The sequence below is a fragment of the Aedes albopictus genome, chromosome 3 (assembly GCF_035046485.1).
Source record: "Aedes albopictus strain Foshan chromosome 3, AalbF5, whole genome shotgun sequence".
Classification (NCBI taxonomy): Eukaryota; Metazoa; Arthropoda; class Insecta; order Diptera; family Culicidae; genus Aedes; species Aedes albopictus.
This window is the reverse complement of record NC_085138.1, coordinates 178,511,952-178,537,427: the sequence shown is the minus strand read 5'-3', so window position 1 is coordinate 178,537,427 and position 25,476 is coordinate 178,511,952. Positions and strand designations below refer to the sequence as shown.

The window sequence follows — 25,476 nt, the reverse complement described above, 5'->3', positions numbered from 1 at the left end:
CGAACGATTTCAATCAACAACCGGTCCGTCTCACGACTGATTTGATGCAACTAGGAAAACACTGATTTCACTCTCGCCTGGCGCTGGCACACAGAGGCACGCCTTCCTCGAGCTTTCTTGACGGGTTACCTAATCGGAAGTGTGCAGCGGCGATGGGTATGTGCATCGCGCACGTGTTTCATTCCGAAAGAACCGTTTGCATCTATAGCAGCTATGGTCGGCGGTATGTTGTGTGCATCGCGCCAGCCTAGCCACTCCGGTGTCGATTTGACCGATAAGCCACCAGCCAGCCAGTAGACGCATCGAAAAACCGACTTTTTTGAATGTCTTACGTGAAGCCGCCGCAGCGTTCCGCCAGTCAAATGCTCACGCAAGGAACCTACGCCAACACGCCGACCGGACCGCGGAAAGTGGGTGATGGATGGCGGCACCCGTAACCGAATGTATAACAAAATATCAATAACGAAGACTGCGCCGCGGGCAGGCAGACGATGTGATAACTGACCAAAGAACATTCCGCATTATAGGCCAGGAAGTGTTGGTGATATGCAATTGGCAATTGACGTGCTTTCAATGGGGAACAAAGAAAAGCAACAAATGTGTTGAATGTACGTGTTTGGTTGAATTCGTAAAATAAGGAGGAATGTTAGATTAACATTAACATTTCAAAAGAGCATTTTGAAACAAAACCCTCTTTTACATATGCGGATCGTATTTTATTACTCACATGCAATCTACCTCAGTTATCGGAAAGAGAAGCAGTTTCTATATTTGTGTTTCTAATATTTGTGAATTACGACGGAAATATTAAATATGATCCACAACTTTGAAAGAAGCTAATGTATCCAAAAGCAGTTACACCCTTTTAAAATGTTAGTGCCGTTTTGTTGGCTGTATAATCAAATGGAACTCCTTCGTCACAACTAATCAAGCACTCTGGTTATACCTCCAATGAAGTTTCAACGATTAGATGTCGAAGCCAAAGGATCCTAAAGTGTGGTGGAACTAACGCAAAGAAGTTTACGGCGAAATTCATTGAGAAAATTTTCTGTAAAACTTGTTGAGCATGGACTCATTTTTTAATAAATTCAATGAAGAGATATCTTTCTGCATGATATTTTTGCTTAAATCATGGAAAGAAAACTGGCAAGATTCTATTAGGAACTCTGAAAGGAACTCCAGATGGACGTACAAACTTGAAGTATTTTAGTCAAAGTACGTTTAATTCACAAATTGAAAGATAAATTTGTGAAAAAATACAACTTATTTTTGCCTTATTCGAACTCACGACTCCGTATCGATAGTCCGGCGTTTTATCTAACTAAGCCACAAAACAAGTTACGATTCTGCGGAAAGAAAGTCAAACTGGATTCGAAGCACCACTTCAACCAGGTCCGTCTTTAACAAATTTATCTCTCCTTCGTCCCTTATATGTCTGTAACTTAATTGGTTTTTTATTTATTTTTTTTTCACAAATTTATCTCAATTTATCAGTTACTTTGCCATCCTTGCGCTTATGGTGGGTACACTTCAATCATCATCATCATCATTTATCAGTTACTTTAACCTTAAGAAACTTCAAGTATTTGCGTCTATTTCAGACATACTGGCCGACTGGTGTAGCCGAAAAAAACACAATAAATTCATTGTTGAACTCCAGATGCTCTATGATTTTTTTTTAATTTTCATCAATTCATGCATCAATTGGGAAATGAAATTCAAGTTCATTGGTCATTGAAAAAATGTTGCTTAATTTTTGATCGTCACTGCTAATATCGGCACCAACATTTCAAAAGTGCGTAACTGCTTTTGCAATCAATGCCTTCTCACAGAGCTGTGGGTCGTATTTCATTCATCTCACGCAATTGACATCCATCAATCGAAAGAGGAGGATTTTATCACGGGGGTGAATCTTCGTCACGAAAAGCACCGCTCGTTTGATAGTTCAACACTAGCGAACCTGGCGGTGGAAGTCAAGCTTTTTCCTACAGCGAGCATAGGGAGACGACGTAGCACGCTTTTATGATTTTTTATTTTCCCATGGAAATTCATTCCAATCTAGTTCTCCAAATGACAATTTCACGACTTCCACCTCGAAACTTCAAATTTGTTCGAAGATACTACACATCTGTTCTGTGATTTTATCTTTCTATTTGTGCTAGTGAATTGCTCGAGAGGGATGGGATACGCTCCACAGCTTTGTGAGAAGGCATTGGTTGTAAATGCAGTTACGCCCTTTTGAAATGTTGGTGCCGATATCCTGTAGAAAGAAGACAATAGTTCAGATCACACGCTTCTGTGGAAAACTGGTTGTGCAGGAGTAAACTCAGTTATTGCACGATTCTGTCGAGCGATGCCAATAAGTGGCAAATGTCGCCTAACGCCTCTCTATTTTATTTACTGGTGGATGCAAAATGACAAAATAACAATAGGTGAGCTCATTTTATTTATTGATTTTCTAGCAATTTCGACTTTTAGTGTAAGTTTAACAACAAATTGCATTGGATAACTAATTTCTTATCATCATCGATGTTTCGGTCCGGCTAGTGAATCATCTTCACGACTGAATGATTGTATTGTAATGAATTTGGCACATATTAAACATGACACAAACTCACTCGATACAAAAATCAACAAGTTGAACTATTTTTGCTTGTTTTGAAATAGTCGGGTTATAAAGAGTTACGTCATTTGATAATTTTTGGACCATTCGTTCCGGTTTAGTTTCCCTAGCTAGTGTACGGATACTACCTGCTGGTCGTTACAGTATTAGCTGTCAGCGTGGTTTTGTGTTGCACGTCTGTACATCTGTTTTCTCTCCGGAGATCGTCTACCGAACCGATACGACGTAGACGCGAGATATCGCTCTTGTCTTCCGTATCGGTACGACGATTCACTGTTTCTGAAGTGGAGAAATGTGGCACATTTTTAAAACAGCAAGAGCCTGTGTTCTGAAACAGCAGTTGTTTATTTCTGGGTATGCTACGTTGAATCTGTGTTGCTGTTGTACACAGTGCTCCATCAATGCAGTCTTCTGTGATAGTAGCGGTACCGATACAAAAGATCTCTTAATAACCGTATGAGAGTCCTGCTGAGGGCTTCGATTCCAACGTGTACACTCGTCAATGGGGGGGGGGGATCAGAAATAATAAATGTATTTGATTAAAAATTACCCAAACAATTAGGCAAAATCATCAAACTCGTTGGATTTGTTAAGAAATTTTCTCGGCAACTCTAATGTCACTTCAAATTTTAAAATTTTTTGAATAATTTATTTGTGTTTCCTCTCAAAAAATTCGCATTACACCATAATTTTCGCGGGGGGGGGGGGTTACATAAGAGAAAATCGAAATTTGTGTCAGCCTTATTCGGGCGCCACATGGGCATAACTGAGCCGAAATCTTTTATTTATACATTGATTACACACGTTTTACAATTTATTACTGCTGTAATACTAGGTTACTTTGAGCAGAAGTACTCGCGGCTTTTTCGAAGTTAAGGGTTGAAAACAAAATGAAATAAAAAAAAAATGGGAAGTAGGGATTTATGGGTTAAAAAGTTATTTGCTAACTTATTCTAAAAACATTGATGGGACAAATTGTCCATATCTCTAACGGAACCAAAAAGAAATGACTTTATCGGTAGACAACAACAAACGGAAGGGGGCGACGACAGAGAGGGGCGAACAACAAAACCAAAAGGAGGACAACGAAAACAAGGAACGTACTACATCAAACTCTGACATCAACACGTTTCAAAAACTGGTAAATCAGGTTCATGTATTCCAAATCAAGTCCTGTTAACACTTCTCAAACGGGTTTCTGCTGTTTTCCTCGAACCGGGAGAATTTCGTGCAGCTCAGATCTGACCTCACGATACTCATTGCATCCCCACACGACATGTTCGATATCCTGATAAGCCACGCCACAGACACGAAAATTGTTTTCTGAGCGCCCAATACGGAAGGTATGTGCGTTCAACAAATAGTGGTTGGACATCAGCCGACACATTACACGAATAGAAATCTTGGCCTAAATTCAACCCTTTGAACCATCGCTTCTTCGACACCTGTGGAATGATGGAGTGCAACCATCTGACCATCTCTCCATTTGTGTTGCCAGCTGATCAAGGTCTCCTGACGGGCCAATGCAAAAAAAAATCCTCCAAGGCGATTTGACGCTCGTAAATATCGCCTTCGCTAGCGCCCATCTTAGCCTGTGAGTCCGCTTTCTCATTGCCCGGAATCGAGCAATGTGACGAGACCCAAGCTATGGTGACGGTCAGAGATGCCAGATGTACAGATTTTTTTGTATTATACAGATTTTTGACCTTCCATACAGACAAGATACAGAGTACAGAAAAATACAGATTTTTAAAATGTGATACAAATTTCTCCAGAAAGCATAAAATTTGAAATTTTTTTCAATAAATTTAATGAAAACTTGATAAATTTCCGCTCAAACTAAAAATAATTCTTGAACATTTGTTCATTTTCACACATGTTTAGAAAAATAAATACCAATAAAAATTTAAAACCTTCAAAAAATAGTACATTTTTTTCTGTTTCTATTGAAATCTAGGACTATCGGTGTCTGCTTTACCCTTAATACGGCGATACATAAAAATCTGTATTTATACAGATTTTTGATGAAAATAATCTGGCATCTCTGGTGACGGTGTATGAGCGTTTGGACAAAGCACTCAAGACTTGGCGTATTCCATTCAGGAAGTACGCTGAGTTCTTCATCAGTTTTATTGACCGAACAGCCTCCAGAGAGCTTAGACTGTCTGTAAAAATGAAGTAGTGCTCAGGTGGAAGAGTTAAGGTGTAGTATATAGCCGCTAGCTCAGCAACGTATACCGAACAGGGCTTTTGAAGCATGAAGGCGGCGCTATGATAATCGTTGTAGACACCAAAATCAGTCGAATCATTTGTCTTTGAACCATCTGTGAAGAACTGTCTGTCCCCGCCTATATGGCAAAACTTGCTTGCAAAGATTTGTGGAATACACATGGAACGAAAAGATTCTGGTATTTCATGGACCTCATCCTTCATGGACAGATCAAAACCCACAGAGGAACTGTCGAAATCTGAGAAGTTGTCACGATTAGTGTTAACCGGAGATGGGCTTACCTCCAGCGTTATGTACCAGTAGTACACACTCATAAAACGAGTTTGAGGATTCTGTTCGAGCAGCTTTTCGAAATTTTCTAAGATCAATGGATTCACAACCTCGCATTGGGTGAGGAACCGGAACGATAACTCCGCAAAGCGGTCTGTCAGAGGCTGTACACCAGCAAGTACCTTTAAGGTGAATATATGACGAAGCCACACCTCGAATTTTCAAGAGCACAAATCTGAAGAACCGAATGTCGTCATATATTCACCTTAAACTCATTGTGTGAGTCGAGTTCATGCAACCTAACGCGATCCGTTGCCTTCGGTACTGAACCCTTTGAATCTTCAGCAAGTGTGTTTTCGCCGCGGATTGAAAACAAAAACAACCGTATTCTAAAACCGACTGAATGGTTGTTTGGTACAGCCTGATAAGATCTTCTGGGAGCGCCCCCACCATGTTCCAGTAATAGTTCGCATAAAATTGATTCGCTTTTGGCATTTCTGTATCAGATACACAATGTGCTTCCCCCAGGTGCATTTGGAGTCGAACCAGACGCCGAGATATTGAGAAGACATGCTATGAGTGATTAGGGCCCATATAGCCGAGGCGGTAAACGCACGGGTATTCAGCATGACCATGCTGAGGGTGACGGGTTCGATTCCCGGTCGGTCCAGGATCTTTTCGTAAAGGAAATTTCCTTGACTTCCTTGGGCATAGAGTATCTTCGTGCCTGCCACACGATATACACATGCAAAATGGTCATTGGCAGAGGAAGCTCTCAGTTAATAACTGTGGAAGTGCTCATAGAACACTAAGCTGAGAAGCAGGCTTTGTCCCAGTGAGGACGTTACGCCAAGAAGAGGAGGAGGAGCTATGAGTGATTGTCTTACCCATTAGATGGAGCGGAAACTTAGCCGGTTTGTGTTTTTTAGAAAAGACAACCATCTCAGTTTTCTCCGGAGAGAATTCGATACCCAGCTTGAGAGCCTAAGTAGACAAATTGTTCAAAGTATCCTGTAGTGGTCCTTGCAGATCAACTGCTATTGATCCCGTTACAGAAACAACATATTCATCCGCAGGCTGTCTTAACGTGCAATTTTCCATGAGTTAAATATCTATATCTCTGACATAAAAAATGTAAAGAAGGGGTCTTATTCATGAACCCTGGGGGAGACCCATGTAGCTAATTTGTCTGCCTCTCAAACAACAAATTGTACAAAAAGCTGTTCATAATTGGTGAAAGGCCACTTTCGTGGAGTTTGTCGGAAAGAACATCGACACAAACTGAATCAAAAGCCCTCTTAATATCCAAAAACACTGAGCCCATTTGCTGCTTTTTGAACAAAGGCAACCTGAATTTCTGAAGTAAGCAACGCAAGACAGTCGTTCGTCTCTTTGCCTCTGCAGAAACCAAATTGTGTATCTGACAACATGCCATTCGATTCAACCCATTTGTCCAGTCGAAAGAGAACCATCTTCTCCAACAACTTCCGTAGGCAAGACAACATCGCGATTGGATGGTACGAGTTATGATCTGACGCGGGTTTCCCGGGTTTTTGAATAGCTATCACTCACATAGCAACGTAGGGGAGGTTTTTAAGCAAGTTGAACTTAATTCAATCCATCCTGGAGCGTAATTGTTACATGAAAGAAGAGCAAGTGAGAATTGAACCATCGAAAACGGCCTATCCATGTCGTCTCTGTCTTCGGAAACATCCCGAATTACTCGCTCCACAGGTACGGAATCTCTCTTTTTTTTTAGCAACGTTAGATGATCATTCATTCTTGTTCGCAGCTGGAACTGTTCTTCTGATACTAATTTAGCAACCAGAGAAATCCTTGCATGTTATTTTATAGACGACATTAGACTTCTGCATTTACGGAACGGGATCATTTGCTATTTTCTACGCTTGTTTCAAGTGAAACTTAACACTTATTGTGAGAACTGTTATTGACCGAAGACCATTGCATGTTCTACTGAGTTTCCCATTCACAGACAATCAAATATTCGCAAAACAAAAAATGATATTTTTTTTTTCAATCTTTGAATTCCAAAAGTTACTTTCACTTTTTTGTGAAAATTTCTTCGACCAAGAAATCGGTCTACAGCGTTTTCTTCGGATATTAAAACGGTTAATTCTGATGAATTCCTTTCAGAAATTTTGTTTGAGATTTCTCCGGCAATTTCACTGAAATTACGCTTAATAATATCTACGGAAATTTCCTTGAAAATAGTTTCGGCAATTAAATTGATCATTGTTAATTCTATCGAAAATTCCTTCAACATTTTTCCGGTAACTTCTTCAAAATTCTTTCAGTTATGCATTTATTTCTTGAATATCTTAAAATAGGGGGATTCACTTAACAGCGTAAACTGATTAAACTGATTCAACGTCGCGATCACTAAGGCAATGCATGATTATTTCATTCGCAACATCATGGAACATTACAAATAAGCAGAAAATCATGGCTTGCGCAGCAATTTAATCTGTTCAGTTAGTACCCCAAATATCCTTGGATAATTTCCTTATGAATATCGTTGTTGAATCCTTTGAAAATTGTTCGCCAATTCCTATTGGGATTCCTTGGATCTTTTTTTTACCAATTTTTTCGGAAATTCCTTCGGTAAATTATTCAAAAATTTAAAAAAATGTGTATTTCTTTTGGGATTTTTACTAAATTATATCAATATTTCTTGTATGTATTAGGGTATTGTATTTTCCAATTTCAGAGAATGAGTTAAGGCGCTTAAGCCTAACGGGTGGCCACTAAATAACGGGAATGCTTTTAGCAGCTGATTAAAAACAATAGAAGCGTCCATAGAGTAAACATTTTTTAGACGAAACCATCGTCTATCTATCCACAGCGTATTTTTTATTTTGTGTCAACTTATTCTGTTCTGCAGAAAACGACATTGAAATAGGAAGCACTACCAAAACGCCTTGGACGGCTCTACTGATTGCTCAAAACAACCGTAAAAAAAGTTAATAGTAAACCATTATAAAACTAGAACCCGCCCGGTTTTGAATGAATTCCACATTTCGGCATCCCAAGAAACAGATCCTGAAGGAAATAGAGGAAAACTAGCAAAGCCAATAAGCATGATATCATTTCACATAATAAAATCTTCTTTTGTGACATGGGCTGGATAAATCAATAGAATGCCTTGTTAAATAACAAATATTTACATCAAATCACATTTACACATTGAACAACATGTAAATGGTTCGTTATAAAAAAATAGCACAAAAAAAGTTCAACAATGAACCGCAGTGCACAAATTACATCGACACGTTTTGGTGATACAGAAAAATAACATTTTTTGGAAATTTCTAAATGTCATTTACGGGAAAAGGCTACAACCAAAGCAAAAAAAAAACAAGTCAGTATCCCCATTTTTTCTTATTACTGTTTGAGTGTGTAGATGCTAAAGGTAGCTGAGAAACCATTTATTTTGACCAACTATTTCACAGACGCAGAAAATGCGTGAAAGTACACTCTGAAAAGTCGTACAAAGCAGTTGCTCCAACATCACTGCGAAAAAATACTGTACAAATTACTACGTTCAACTTTCTTAAATTTTATATTTTCCATGGACGTACATTGTTAAACCTTTATGATAGTTAAATTCAGATTGCCATTTTTAAAGATCATATATTTTTAAGAGCACATTCAAAGCATTCCCGTTATTTAGTGACCACCCGTTAGGCTTTCGAGCCAGAACATAAGGATTAAATACCTATGTACCATCCAAGGAAGAAGAGCATCGATAGAGTGCTTAGCCAAGTCACTCCCAACGTATTTATTTCCACATTATTTTACATAATATGCTGAGCAGTTAGAACGTGATGTCATCTTTCTATAGCTTTATTGTGGCATCAATATCCACACCAAAACGCTGGACGCCTTGCTGCTTGAGTTCTTTTACTTCATCTCCGATGCGCTGCAAGCATTGATAATGAAGTAGTCGATTCTATCGTTTTCCAGGATTCTTTCAATGAATGGCTGTGTATGTGAAGACTAGACTAAACTAGACTAGACTTTTTGTAGGGAACTTTTTTGGCCTTTTAGGAATTCCTTCCACAATTCTTTCAACGTATTCCTCCAAAATTCCATCGACAGTCTCTTTGTGAATTCCTTTGACCATTCGTTTGAAAATTCCTCTGACGATTTAATTTATACAAAATAAGAATTCCCAAACGATATTACTAAGGTACACCGGGGCAAGTTGAAACGGGTGGGGCAAGATGAAACAGCAGGTTAACATGATGTTTTCTAATGATGATAAACAGTTTTATCGCCATAACACATAGTTTTTGATTCAAACCATCTTTTAGCGAAGAATAAATTTAAAAATTGTATTGAAATCTATTTCAAAACTTCGTGTTTCATCTTGCCCCACCCGTTTCAACTTGCCCCGGTGTACCTTACATAAATTTGCAATAAATTACAAAATAAATTGTTCATTTGCAAGAAATAAATGTCGAAGGGTTTTCGAAATGGAGTTGACAAAAATATTTCTAAGGGATTTTTCAAAGGAATTGAAAAAATCTGCCTGAATATTCCTTAAAGGGCTTGTTTAGGACATTTCAGATGACATTTCTCAAGAAATTGCAATAAAATATCTTAAACTGTTTGCCAAAGTTATTTCTAAGCTTATTTGGAAGGTATCAATCAAATCTAGTATCAAAAAAATATCAAGGAACTTTCCGAAGGGGCTTTTGAAGCAGTTTTCACAGGAATTATCAATTGACAGTATTTCAAAAAAAAATAAAGGCCAGAGATATCGAAGAATTCATCAAAGAAATTCTAAGAGTATTTCATTATTGAATCAATTTTCAAACGAAATATCGATAAATATTCCATAAAAGTTGTTGAAAAAAACTATAGAAATTTGCGTAGCAATTCACAATTAATTTTCCTAAAGATTTTTCAAAAAAATTACCGTAGGAATTGTTGAAGGAATTCTCAAAAGGATTGCAGAGGCACATATCCAAATCAACTTCCTAAGGAGTTGCCGAAGGAATTCTTCAAACAAATTTCCGAAAACATTCCAAAGATATTTGGCTAAGGAATTGTCTTTAAATTTTCGTAAAAATAATGCAGCAATTTATAACTGGAAAAGTTCCCAGAGGAATAACCGAAAATGTTTCCGAGAAAACCGAAATAACCGAGAATGTAACAGGAAAATCTGGCGAAACATTTTCTTTATTCTTTACAAATTTACCGAAAAATTTTCAAAAGGATTCGAGGAAGACATTCTCATAGAATCTGCGGAGGGAACTTAAAGAATAAATCCTGAGAAATTTCTAAAGTTATGGGTGAAGTCATGCATCAAGAACTTTTTGAATAAATTGCTGCAGGAATTCCTACAAGGGATAGACAAAATGATCGGTACAGGCAAAATTTCCACTTTTCAACACATGGTCAAATAGCTGTAACTTTTTGAAAAATGCATCAAAAAATCTGAAATTTTCACTGTTAGTTGATCAAAGATTGGGATATTCTACATCTACATGAAGTTAGAAAGATTCTAGAAAAAGGCATAATTTGATAAACTTTTGATTTAACTTAACATTGTTGACACGGAAAATAATTATGGCGATTTTCTAATATAACACCAAATTAGTCAAAATTCCAATACCGATACGAAATTGGATATGGTTATTATAGTTTGTTAAAATTCCCTCTAATTGACTTTGATACAAATGTTTTGCGAAAGGATGTAGCAAAATAACCGGCAATTATTGAAAAAGTTTTTGGATGCATATTTAAAATATACAAACTTACTAGAATAATCGAATCACTTTAACTTTTTTTTTCTTATAAAATTGTTCAAGGAAAACCAAACGTTTTTTAAAGCTCATTAGATAAGTCATGAACTGCCAGAATTTCATTGCATTCGGTTCATTGAATCCAGAGATGTAACAGTTCAAAGTTGGCTATCGATCAATTTTGCCTTTTTCCAGAATCTTTCTTACTTCAGTAGAATAGCCCAAATCTTTCCCAAATTCGGACCATTGATGCAAACCTACAACTTACAGTGAAAATTTGAGATTTGTTGATGAGTTTTTCGAAAAGTTACAGTTTAAGAAATGTGAAAATTTTACCAGTCCCGATGATTTTGTCTACCCCCTGTAAAAGATTACTGAATACTTATCCCTCGAGCGATCGCGTTGTTGTATTTTGTACAACACGTTGAAAAAACCTCGCTTTTTGTGTTCAGCACGAGCGTGGTGCTGACGGTGGTGGCCCACCGCGCGAGTTACGAAAGGTTAAAGGAATCACAAAAATAATTCACAAAAGCATTCCTGAAGATCCTTTTAAAGAGATTGTCGAAGGATTCTACACAGAAGAAATGGCTAAACGAAATCACTGAAGGAATTTCCAAATAAACTGCCGAGGAAGTTTCTAAAGCAATAACCGATAGAAAATTCTAAGTTTAGGAATTTCCAATGGTATTGCTGATGTAGCTTCCAAAGAAAATAAAAAAAATACCTAGAGGAAAGAATTGAAAATGGAATTTACTAGAAAAAAAAAAGGAAAAACCTTGTAATGGAACTTATGTTAATTGCAATTTTTGTTTTGCCAATTCATATTCAAATTTTCTGAGATCTGATAAATTTATCTTTAATCAAAATAACCTAAACTTAACATTGCCTAGGTATATTCAAATCGCAACATTGAAACGCAGATACTAAGGTCAAGATCGTTCGTTTTCGCTTTCCATTCAATTCGCAGTGGTCTAACCTTCGATTCATTCCATCGTTTTTTTTTTCTATCCATTTTCACCACGCTGCTTATGCGGTAGTAATCAATCACGCAGAAAATTAATCCGTGACTATACTTGCTTCAACCGGCAAGGTGTTGATCGATTTTTGCGACATGTCTTTTCAAGCGCCCGCCGAATGGACATCGAAGCCGAGCCAAAGCGTCAAGATTGTCTGAAGCATGCTTTTTTTCGGATTGACTAATCACTAGATTGATGTGTGAGTATCATCGTTTCTCATCAAATCTTAATATCTTAGACAGAGGCTTGGCATGACGCGGCGTCGAAGACCTACATTTGATCAGATTTATGTTTATTGTATGTGAACTGAACCTAACATCAGTCAGTCGGTATGCGCTGCGTTGGTTGCAGCAGCGCGTTGAGAGAAATCACCATGATTAGTATCGGCAGGCAGCTTCGGGTACGGCCCACCATTTACCTAGTGCGATGCGATGGGGGAAGGTAAATAACGAAAGTGTGAATTCGGTGGTTACACGTCAAATTAGGTTGAATGGCGCACATGAACAAACCCGAATGCATGTATCCTATTATGGGTGGTGAGGGTGAAATCAAATTAATCGTAAAATTTCTACCAAATAAGCCCGTTTGTTTAACTAGCGACAAATGTGTTTAGTGGATTTCCATGTTTAAGTTATTTGGGAAATTGCAGGTAATAATGATGAAAATTATTAGCAGATCCGGAATTAAGGAGAGGCTAATGCCGCGGGTGCCTCAGTAGTAAAGGAAGCCCCTTGATGCCCGTGTAGCTGCCGGCTCAGAATAGCACTACGGACCACCTGTTCCGGGGGTAAAAGTCCACCAAACAGGGGACCCCAATCCAAGGTGTCAGGCGACCCGTGCTGAGGGGGTTTAAAAGATCACCTTTTTTTCTCTGTATTAACGAGATTTTTAGCTCTAGCCTAGTTCATCTCGGGACCCACGCTTTACTTCCCTTCTGAAGGAAGAACTCAAATTTTGCGAGTTTATCGCAGAGCATTCATGATTAACAAAAATTTTAATCATGATTAATCATTGATGATTAAAATTCCAATTTTGGTGATTATTGATTATGATTAATGATTAATTTGATTTTTAGGATGATTAAAGATTATGATTAATGATTAAAATTGGTTTTATCTGTGATTATTGATTATGATTAATGATTAAAAATGGCTCATTGATTAAAAATCATGATTAATCATGATTAATCAATCACAAAAAACTGGAATGATTAAAATATTTTTATTGTTTAACTGTTTTTAAAGTTTCAAAAGTAAAAAGTAACTCTGTCCGGGAGATTTTTGAAAAACGAATCATAAATTCTATTATTTAGAACAGCATTTGAACCAATTTAAATTGGATAATAAATTTTATATGATGAATCATTTCTGGTGATGAATGATTAATGATTGATTAATATTTTTTCTTATGATTATGATTACTGATTAATGATTAGATTGTAAAAACAGTGTGATTAAGATTAATGATTAATGATTAAATGAGATTTTTTTGTGATTATGATTAATGATTTTGATTAATCTTAATCATTAATCATTAATCATGATTAAATTTATGATTAATCATTAACGCTCTGGTTTATCGGGAGTGGGATTCGATCCCAGGTCCTCGGCGTGATAGTCAAGTGTTCTAACTATCACACCAGGTCCGCTCCCAAAAAAAGATCACCTTTTTGGGTTGCGTTACGGAATAAGATTTACAAAACCGAAACCTAGTTTCGTCCTATTTTTCAATTTTGGAATATGGGTTCTGGTAATTCAAGGAATCAGTATTTACTTACAGGTGGCTTGGTGACTTACAGTCTCTGAATAAAAACTAAGTTTACCAACTTTACTTTGCAAATAATTTAAAATCTCCCCATCCGAGGCTAAACTTAATGCAAAGGAAATGAAATTGGGTTAGGGATCTATGTATGTACTAATTCTTCAAAGACTGATAAGTGCTGGTTTGCAAGGAACATACTAGAATCCTTATTACTGAGCAAATGTTCCATTATTGGAATGATATTGCTTTTTTTTTCTCTTCTTGCTGGAATGATATTGCTACTAATGTTAAAACCCGGGTCCTAAACTTCCTACTGGGGAGAATTTAACAGTAAAACAAGGGTGATGCTAGATTTCCGATGCATGGCCAATTATCAGTGCTCTTGTTTTGTTTTCGAAGAAAACAAAACAAAAAATGTATCAAAATCGATACTTTATTGCCTTTCAATGGCAATGAAGTAATGCGACATGCACTACACTAAGGATACGGGTAATGTCACAATAGATCTAAAAACTGCTCGCAGTGTCAAACCCGAACAGGAATAAAAAAAAAACTAGAAATTCAGTAAATCATGTTATTAGAGGGTAATCAACTATAGAAGTTAACCCTCGAGTAGTCGCGCCTTCAACTCTCTCACTCGACTAGCTCACGTTGTGTACCACAAGCGTGAATTTTTCATAGTGCGTGTACTCAGTACACGACGCGACCGTTCCCGGGTTAAACTTGTTTTCAATACTAATTTATTGAATAATTCCACAATTTTATTCAAATAAGATTCTAAAATCTTCAACTAATTACCATGCTCTGACCAACTAAATAATGGGAAATATATACTTGATTGACTAGAACTAACGAAATTGCACAATGATCAAACTAACGGAGATTGGAAGTAGTTTACCGTTCTCCGTGTGCACCTTCGACAATTCCAAACTTTGTTAAGTCATTAGCGACACGGCCCCCTCCTAACGGTCATCGAAGAAAGAAAATAATGTTAGTGTGACGCGCGTTGCTACTAGAGACCGAGATAACCTCTATTTCTCCACGACTATCACGGGAAGGAGTTTTTGTTAGTGCAGAGGGGGCAAGTTACATGATCTGATTTCACTTTGACAAGTGATGTGATTCATGCAACTTCTATTGGAATCAAAAAACTTATTTTCATTTTGACTGAAATATAAAACAAATGTAAACATTCAAGAAGACGAATCCTCCAATTAATTAGTAAATGCAAATATGAAAAAAAAAACATTTATTATTACAAAAAAGTACCGCAGGAACTAGGTACATACACAATACAATACTAACATGGAACGAGTACATGAATTTATAAATGTATCTGTTCTGTATTGAAAGAGCCTCGTAGCCGTGCGATGAGGATCACCATGCTTCTAATCGCACCATGTTATGGGGTTGAGGGTTCGATTCCCGCTCCAGACGCTGAAACTTTTCGTGAGAATAGTTTCTTCTCTGTATTTACTGGTGCATGCTTCGTGTGTCCCTTGTCTACTGTTAATTCAGGCTGTACAGCTCTGGCTGAAGAGGGTGTCCGCGTCTTTTTTAACCAAATCTAATCGAACGCCGGAAAGCACGCTGGCTAATAAAAAAAAAACTTCACACCGAATAGGTAAGAGAATGGCGCATCGTTGTCACTAGCCCAGCACTTGATGTTAAACATATGGGAATCGAGAAAAAAAATGTCCATCCCACTGGCGAATACGAGAGGAAATGAATCCCACTTGCCCGAGTCTCTTCTTAGCACTCTGCATGTATTATCAAGGATCGTCCAATACAATAATAATTATAAATTTTGCGTCAACGCCAGCATGAAAGTTAATCTACCACAGCGCGCAGCGGTGGAGATTTTCAAAACATATTTTTTTATTGATCCCTTGCAGTTTTTCGTCAGTTGCTCTTTCCCCCGAGATCAACTGACACCTGACCCTCTTCTGAGCATACGCTCTATCGGACCCGGAAACATGGATATCGGCTTACGGCAACTCATAATGGACCCCCAAGCGGACTGGAAAAGGAACAAAAGCCACACATCAACATCCTCGTGGAGCGGACCTGGTGTGGTGGTTAGAACACTTGACTATCACGCCGAGGACCTGGGATCGAATCCCACTCCCGACATACTCACAAAAATGTGGGTTCTTCCTTCGGAAGGGAAGTATTGTGCATCCTAGCATAATCACTCAGATCCTGCTGATCTGAGTCAGCCGCCATAAGATTGCGCCCGTTTGATTTGTACACGGCGGCTGACAGCTCCACTCGGCGGCTGCAAAACAGTTTTAGCCAAGGTACACACCGTGTACAAATCATACGTGCGCGGTCTGGCGCGATCTGAGGCTGCGCGTTTCGAACGCAGCTTGCTGAGAATCTAAGATAAGCGCGACAATAAAAACGTGGGCCCCGAGATGAACTAGCCTAGGGTTAAAAATCTCGTTAATACAGACAAAAAAAACATCCTCGTACTCATCATTCTACCATGGATAGGGTAGAAAATTGACAGCAGCGCAAAGGCAACCAGTTCGATATAGTATAATTAGAATAGAATACATTTAGGCGCTGCACAAGCAGCTGCCAATTGGCATTGTTCACGCAGTACCCCAGTGGACAAAGGAGCTGTTAATTAGGTTAAGTGGTCGAATAAAATCCCACTCAGAATCTCTGACAAAAAGATAAAATGGCCTAAGAAGATTTCTTCGAAATAAAAAGGCAAACTCCTACTGATATATATTATAGCTTAGGGGTAATTGTAAACCAATTCACTTCTAAAAGGTGTTAATAACTGTGATATTTAAAATCAAGATGATTCAATTTTTGCTTTATGATGGTCTTTATAACCTCCTCGAATCTACTTGGCTTAATGATGTTACTTGGGTCCCCATATCCTGTTAGATTATTAACTTCTAAGAATTTCCGATTCCTTTTAAGATGTCCCAAGTACTAAAAAATCGACGGTTTATAGTTTGTTCAGATGAGTCATTCTTCCTCGTAACATTTTCTTTTGCAATTGCTAATGAAGATATACGCATTTGCATTTATTTGGTTTTGAGAAAAGAATTTATTAGGATGTCAATTCCAATCAATAGTTGAAAATATGAAGGCCTTAGATGGAGCTCGATTTCTGCGTATATTTGACATTCAAAGCTGTAGTCAACATAATTTTGAATACTGGTTTGACATTTTCCTTCAAATTTGCAAGTTTTGGCTTGTTGCATAGCTAGATGATATAATGTTAGTTTGAATAATGAACTGGGGTTTTTTTTTCTTGGAAGGCCGCTTCTGAACATTTGCATCGATGCCACTTGTGGGTGAGTGTATTGATTATGACGTTTCTCTGCCTACTGTAATTGAACAAAATATGTAGTTAATCTGTACATGTGAAACATGTAAAAAACTACGCATGTCTTTGGAAGGAAAGTGTAGACCCTTTTGTTGAAGATAAAAAAAATTTTAGCAGCTAACTTGGATTGAAACGACATTTTGAATTTTGTCATTAAATCGTGATTTAAGCTGTGTTCGTAATCACCCATTTCAATTCTGAAATAACCATTAGAAAGCTGAAAGTTTAAGCCTAAGTGATTCAGCACATTAAAATATTTAGGTGAGCATTGACCGCAACGATGAGGGGGGGGGATGATTTTGCTTCGCAAAACACTAATTTATGATTTTTACCAACGTTTCGGTTCGTATGGGACCTTTTTCAAGGGTTCAATCGGTCAAGGTTTCCTAGTCAAGATGGCTTCTCTAAACTCAAAATTGTCATGCAGAAGTTTCGGTATAGATTGAGTCCGTCCGCTTGTGGTTCAACCGTCGTGATGCGGACAATCTACCTTTTGAGTGGTCTAGAATTCGGTCCCTGTTTTTGAAATCTTCCATCATTGCTTTTCGCATGGGGTAACTCTCGCTGAGACCGTCCCACTATTTACACCATGTCTTCAAAAATGTTTAAGGTGACGATTTTCTGAAAGTTCTCACCAAACAAGTAAGGAAAATGCATTTGGTTAATCAAATTGATGGACCGCCCCCCCCCCCCCCCCCTTAGTTAGAGCCACAACCATTTTGGCGGACCCCTCAATTTTTGTCAAATGTTGGCTCATTTAAACCGTTATAACTCGAAAGTTTTGCCAGCAACCTCTTCAAAACAAAATGTTGTTGAAAAGAGAAAAGATAGAGGTAGTCTTTGCAATTATAAAACGTTTGGTCAGTCATATTGATTTCGGTTGCCATCTTGAATTTACATACCAAAACTTCTTTTCACCTAGCGGCGAAATCATCCACTAATTGTTGAATGACCAAACTACTCTTGACCTCATGAAGAACTTTGCCTCTTCTATCTGCTCTGGATTCCGAGCTAAAGAAGTTCAATATTTTACTTTACGACTAGCGCCAGCTATCGGCAAAATTACCTCCTAATTGTTGATTCATCAGATACCTCTTGACTTACTGAAGAACTTTTCCGAAGACGACACTTTTCTATCTGCTCTGGATCTCCAGATAGAGAAGTTTAAAGCTTTACTTGATTGTTCAATCACCAGATTGTTTTTGACCTGCTGAACAAGTTTGCCGAAGACAGCATTGTTCCAAATAAAGTAGATCTTGAGATATCGCATGTGATAACTTATGAGTGCTTCTACTGGTGAGTGTACATAGCAACCATTTATAAATTTCCAACTAATTGGATGATAGTTGGCATTGTGTGGTAGATCTATTCTAGTACTACAACTTTGCCAATGAAAGAATGGTGCTATTTTGTAATGCGCCTGAGATATTCGCTCACACCCTCAATTAGGCGAAATCCCATAAGCTCTGTGATTCCCACAATACGGACTGCCGTGTAATAGGAATCCGTGTAATAGGTAACCGTGTAGATGGAAGCCGTGTAGTAGGAGTCTAGACTGTAGTAAGGTAAGAAATGCGAGGTGTTGATCAAAAATGGAAGTAGAAATAACATAAATAAGATTCCTATTATTAAGAATTGTCAAAAATTCCTAACTATTTACAGTTTTGAATATTTTTGTGGAATAAAATTGAAAAATGTATAAGACAGGCTTGGTGGTTTAGTGGCTACCGCTTCTGATTCGTATGTAGAAGGTCCTGGTTTCAATCCCTGACCCGTCCCTTTCCTCCTACTTTGTATCTTTCTATGTACTCTTTGGGAGCATCCATTAAGTACGTCACGCAAAAATTGAGAATTTTCAACCCCCTCCCCCATTCGTACGGATTTTTCCGATACCTAATACATTGCTTGTCACACTTTCACAAACACCCCCCTCCCCCTCTAAGCGTGACGTACTTAATGGATGCCCCCTTTTCCTCCATTCTGCATATACAACGCATATACAACGCATATACATTCATATGTTCGTTCATAGCCATCGCTAGAACCAGAAACGGGTTGAAAAAAAAAAAGAATCCGTTTCTCTTCCTTCCAGTTCCAACTTTCACTGCACAGTATCTATCAGATAATGCCTACGAATTTATTATGCAATCATGCAAACTGTGCCGCACATCTTCAGAATAATAAAACACACTATTATGTCACCTTACGCCTGGCATTCACGCACCAATATGTGAGCCCTCTGCTAACTATATTCCACAAATACTCCGACATTCGCATGCAGACGCAGAGGTATATTCGGTCTGATGTGGATACAAAAGATTGCAATCATCACTTCCTTTCCCTTCCCCACATTGATCTGCAACCAGACGTGGCAGGCGCCATTGTCGCTTAAAATAAGAAGATCACCAGCGCTCACACACTGAAGATGCCTGCTAATCCACGGCAGATATATCATTGGTTCCTTGTGTGAGTATAGCTGGTCTGGCAATACTGGAGTAGCATCTACGGACGGTCAATCCAGCTCAAGCTCATAAAATTGAAAAATGTATGAATGTTTTGTAAAATTTGTTGTATATCCTGGAATATTGAAACCTTAGAAAGTCTGGGAAGTTTTCAAAAAACTACTATAGCACTTAGTGGATTCCAGAGAAAATTCACACTTATAAGAAGATAAACAAAACTCAGTATTTTGAGGGCTTATTAATTCATTTTTAACTACACTATTTCATAAAAGTTTTGTAGTTTAGTAATTTTGTAGGAATATTCTAAACTAGAGTATGTGTGCCATCAGTAATCTTACGCTCCCATTTTCATCCTATTCGAAAACAAGCGATTACGGCACCGATTGAATCCGTTCTTTTTGCTTTCATGGGTGCTCACTGCTAACAAAAATACAAAAATAAGAAACAAAACAAACAGCGCTTCAATCCCTTGTTTTTCGTAGGATGAAAATGGAAGCCACATGCTTAATAAGGGAACCAATACCCTATAATGAATAATTTTTATATTCTCCGATTGAAAATCGCCCTAATAAAGGAAATATATAAATGTTTGGCAGAATGACAAACAATGTAATGACACTTTGTGAATTTTCTTGAGTCTCTTTCCATGCAGACAAAACGCGAAGCAACAAAAATGCCAATTTCTATTAATAGTTTGATGTGTGAAGGATTTATGTGCAACTTGATTTGTTCGTGTTTCTTGGCATTTGAAACCGACCTGATTTTGAATACTGGTTCGATATATTTTTTTATTCTTCCATTCGCAGCCCTTGTCTCGTTGCATAACTAGTTGGCATATTGTTAGTTTGAAGGATGAACTACTGTTTCGTGCTGGTTATTTTTCTTATATCTGTTGTTGTTGAGAATGTAGGTTTTGTCAATATTTGATTTAAAATCATCATTGACAGTTATTCCAAGGAATTTAAAAATTTCCATGAAGTTTCTTTAGTTTAAAAACGCGTTTCTGTGCACCAAGAACGGGATTAATACATATGGTAACCATATTCATCCTGTTTGAAAACGGACAACTAGGAGATTGCTTTTTACGGTTCGTTTAATTATTATCATCATCATATTTTTTTACCCATAAAGAAAACACAAACAATGAAACAAACCAAATAGCACTTAAATCTTTTGATGCGAGTAGGATGAAAATAGGAACACTGTGTTCATAAAAAATGTATACTCTACTTCTCAAAAGAAACAACACAAAATCTGATAGCAAAATTTTGGCATAGCTCTGAGTCAGTTGTAATACATGGCATTTGTCGACGCGACCTCGCTGATGACGACGATACATCGCGATGGCGAGATTTGATGTAAGTAACAAGCCAAAAGAATTTCGATAATTAATTTATATTGTCCCAAGTTCTGCTCTTCCGTTCTGTACTTCAGTGTTTGTATATATCATAATAATTACCGAAGTATTTTCAACTATTAGGGCATAATATTATTTCTTTAATCCAAGGCTGGTTTATCTATGCACTGACAATGTATTTGCGTGCCGAACTTAATCAAACTTTATAGAAAGGAAGTAACGTATCTTCGGCTGTTTTGCTCTCTTCATCAGTGGGAGGGGGGCGGCGGGGGTTGGCTTGGTGGTTAAACCTTTTCAACTCAAATTTGGCCTCAAATCTTACCCAACTAGGCTGAATTATACGACCAAGTTTCAAGCAAGTTGGGCCACAAAAACCCCTCATGACGAAAAGAATAAAGCTGCCGATAATACCGACACAACCCACCCTATTTCAATTTTAAAATACCAGTTATACTGAACAACATTCTCGTACGCGCGACACAGATTTCAAATGTAATTGTAATTTGTTTCATGAAACTTAGTTTTCAGTCAACCAAAGTTGATGAAGTCACGAATTTAGGTATAATGCCAAAAATCTAACCTGTACTTCCAATCCAGCTTGCTTTTGTGCAAATACAGCGACAAAATTGGCACATCCGAAATCTCCGTCTCGTGGCCTCCCGCTTCCAGCAGCAGCACCTTCCAGTCGCCAATCTCCGACAGCCTCGACGCCACGACGGCCCCGGCTGAGCCAGCTCCCACGACGATGAAATCATATTCACGATCCACCTCTTTCACATTGAAAGGTCGATTCTCCGGATCAAACAGATCGTAGTTGTAGTACGCCAGCGATGCAATCAGTATCGGTATGATCGCCAGTTTCCCCACCCCAATGATCGTGGTAGCAGTCTTGATAGCCGCTGCAACCGTTGCCGTAACTGCCGTCACGGCCGGGGCAGCCTTCAACGCAGATCCGCCCAGCAGGGGGACCAGTTTGACGAACGGAATTCCCGGTATAACCATGATGGGCTTCTTCGCACGGTTCCGTGCACTATGAAAGATTGGGACTTATCGAAGATTAGTTAACACTGACCCAAAACCGCCTGCTTTCCAGTAATCCGTTCCACTCACAACAGCAAACTCACTACAATCATTTCCATTCCATTGCTAATCTATCTGGATCTCAAAAAAACAAAAAAAAAATGCTGCAAGGAACCGCGGCCGAAAGCCTGTCGGAGCTCGAACAGTGATAAACACGCAATCGATCAAAAAATCAAGAAATAACACAGTTTGCTCCAAAGGCCACTTCAGCGAATCATCTACCGTGCTGCAGCAGTCAAGCGTGGATCTTTGCCAAAGATCACCACCGTGGCGCGAAAATTATGCAACCGATTCACTACACTACACGCGGCCGTTTCGAGGGCCCCACATGTGCACGCGCGCGCACCGATCGCGAGAGTTCGTCCAATCGTACGTATTAACAACACGACGTTCGGAATATGAATGAAGTTGCAAGCAAGAAGCTCCAATCCTAGATCCGAAGCGAAGCGCGCCGCCGCCAGTTGTTAACACTTTTCTGCACTCCGCAGCCGAGCTGCAGCAGCCACCAACAGGCAAACGAACGGACGGTGGAGAGCGCACCTAGCTTGAGCAAAACGAGCCGAGGAGAGCAGATTGGGGTATTGATTTTTTACCGCATATTTTTATGCTTTGGGAGAGACTTGTGCAGTGCATTAGTACTATTTTGTTCTCAGAGAAAACTGGTAAAACTGCGTTGAAAAATCAGGTGTAGTTTGACGGGAAAATCCATTCTGACTGTATTTATGTTGGGTAAACTAAGCATGAAATTCTACACGCCACCGTACCAGTGGGTGATGTCTACTCTATATGATGGTCAAAACTAATTTTTCATTAAAAAAAATGGTAAAAATGACAACGAAAGTTAAAACCAGAGGATCTGGAGTGTAAAACCATCACAATTACATACATTAATTTACGATATACTAAAAGCAAAATTAAACTTTGCTTTTTGGAAGCCCTCATTCAACTCTCATTCATTTTCATTTATTTAGTTAACATCAAATTCATGATAATACTGAATCAACAATTTGCCGCCATAATACTCGATTTGCAGCTGCAGCTCTCCAACGTCGGTCACGCCCAACACTCGCCAGATCACGCTCCACCTGGTCCGCCCATCGTGCTCTCTGCGCTCCACGCCTTCTTGTACCAACCGGATGGTTAGCAAATACCAACTTTGCAGGGTTGTTGTCCGGCATTCTTGCAACATGCCCTGCCCATCGTATCCTTCCGGCTTTGGCCACTTTCTGGATGCTGGGTTCGCCGTAAAGTGCAGCGAGCTCGTGGTTCATCCTTCTCCGCCACACACCGTTCTCCTGCACGCCGCCAAAGATCGTCCTTAGCACCCGTCGCTCGAAAACTCCGAGTGCTTGCAGGTCCTCCTCGGGCATCGTCCATGTCTCGTGTCCGTAGAGAACCACCGGTCTTATTAACGTCTTGTACATGGTACATTTGGTGCGGGGGTGAATCTTTTTTGACCGCAGTTTCTTCTGGAGCCCATAGTAGGCACGACTTCCACTGATGATGCACCTTCGTAATTCACGGCTCACGTTATTGTCAGCCGTTAGCAAGGAACCGAGGTAGACGAATTCTTCTACCACCTCGAAAGTATCCCCGTCTATCGTAACATTGCTGCCAAGGCTTGTCCTGTCTCGCTCAGTCCCACCTACCAGCATGTACTTTGTCTTAGCCGCATTCACCACCAGTCCGACCTTTGCTGCTTCGCGTTTCAGGCGGGTGTACAGTTCTGCCACCGTTCCAAATGTTCTAGCAATAATATCCATGTCATCCGCAAAACAGACTAATTGGCTGGATTTCATGAAGATCGTACCCCGGCTGTTGAGCCCGGCTCGTCGCATAACACCTTCCAGGGCGATGTTGAATAGTAGGCAGGAAAGTCCATCACCTTGTCGTAGTCCCCGTCGAGATTCAAATGAACTGGATAGTTCACCCGAAATCCTTACGCTGTTCTGCACACCGTCCATCGTTGCTCTTATCAGTCTAGTCAGCTTCCCGGGAAAGCTGTTCTCGTCCATAATTTTCCATAGCTCTGTGCGGTCGATACTGTCGTATGCCGCTTTGAAGTCGATGAACAGGTGATGCGTTGGGACCTGGTATTCACGGCATTTCTGGAGGATTTGCCGTACGGTGAAGATCTGGTCCGTTGTCGACCGGCCGTCGATGAAACCGGCTTGGTAACTTCCCACGAACTCATTTACTTTAGGTGAAAGACGACGGAAGATGATCTGGGATAGCACTTTGTAGGCGGCATTCAAAATGGTGATCGCTCGAAAGTTCTCACATATTAACTTGTCGCCTTTCTTGTCGATGGGACAGATTATCCCTTCCTTCCACTCCTCCGGTAGCTGTTCGGTTTCCCAGATCTTGACTACTAACTGGTGCAGACAGGTGGCCAACTTTTCAGGGCCCATCTTGATGAGTTCTGCTGCGATACCGTCCTTACCAGCCGCTTTGTTGTTTTTGAGCTGGTGGATGGCATCCTTAACTTCCCTCAGCGTGGGAGTTGGTTCGATTCCGTCCTCTGCTGCACCAACATAGTCATTTCCTCCGCTGCCTTGGTCCTCCGTGCCTACATTCTCTTCGCCATTCAGGTGCTCATCGAAGTGCTGCTTCCACCTTTCGATCACCTCACGTTTGTCCGTCAGGAGGCTCCCGTCCTTATCCCTGCAGATTTCAGCTTGCGGCACGTAGCCTTTGCGGGATGCGTTGAGCTTCTGGTAGAACTTGCGTGTTTCCTGTGAACGGCACAGCAGTTCCATTTCCTCGCACTCCGCTTCTTCCAGGCGGCGCTTTTTCTCCCGGAAGAGACGGGTCTGCTGCTTCCGCTTCTGTCTGTATCGCTCCACATTCTGTCTCAACTCTAAATATACTAACTAATATCGAAATCCTACTTTCTTGGACTTCGCAATATGAAGTCCTGAGGCCATTTCCTGAATTAGAATTATCCCTCTACGGTGTATTTCATTCGACGGTTCGACCCTGTGTTTGGGCCTTCTTCATAACGGTAATTTGTACCATTTCTAAAATGTTATGCTTTACCAAATTGTAAGAAAAATCACCTGCTCCATACCTGGGAAATATTGCAGAATAAAAAGTCTGTGATATTGAGACTTCTTGCAGCGATTACTTCTAATAAAAAAATATCTATGGATGCTTTTAGAAATTTGACCCTATACTTGAATGTTCAAGTATCACCCCACAAATTCCCCCAGAAATCTCTCTACGAGCTCTTCCTATCAATAGTGCATTCGGAAATTTCTCCAGGGTTTTCCATGAATTTCTTCAGAATTTTATTATTGATTCCTTCAGAAATTATTTGAGAACTTTCTTGTAAAAAATATTTAAACATTCATTTCGAAAATCATCAAAGGATATCTTCAGAAATTTCTCCAGTGATTCCTTCAAAAACTCTAGAAATTTGTTCAGGAATACCTCGGAGATTTCTCTGAGAAATTCCTTCTCAATATTCTTTCTGAAATCTATACTAGAATTTTTCAGGATGTCATCCATGGATTCTGTCAGAAATGCTTTCAGCTATTCCTTCAGAAAATCAAATG

The 25,476-nt window shown here is 39.2% G+C and overlaps 1 protein-coding gene across 1 annotated transcript in view; it reads right to left on the bottom strand.

Moving 5' to 3' along the window:
* Nucleotides 1-22,406, bottom strand: part of LOC109403276 (glucose dehydrogenase [FAD, quinone]) — a 67,635-nt gene extending 45,229 nt beyond the window's left edge. Inside the window, exon 1 of the mRNA XM_029878286.2 lies at nt 21,420-22,406. Coding sequence (XP_029734146.1) covers nt 21,420-21,841 — 422 coding nt within the window. The 5' untranslated portion in view covers nt 21,842-22,406. The remainder of the gene's footprint in view (nt 1-21,419) is intronic.
* Nucleotides 22,407-25,476: the final 3,070 nt, after the last annotated feature.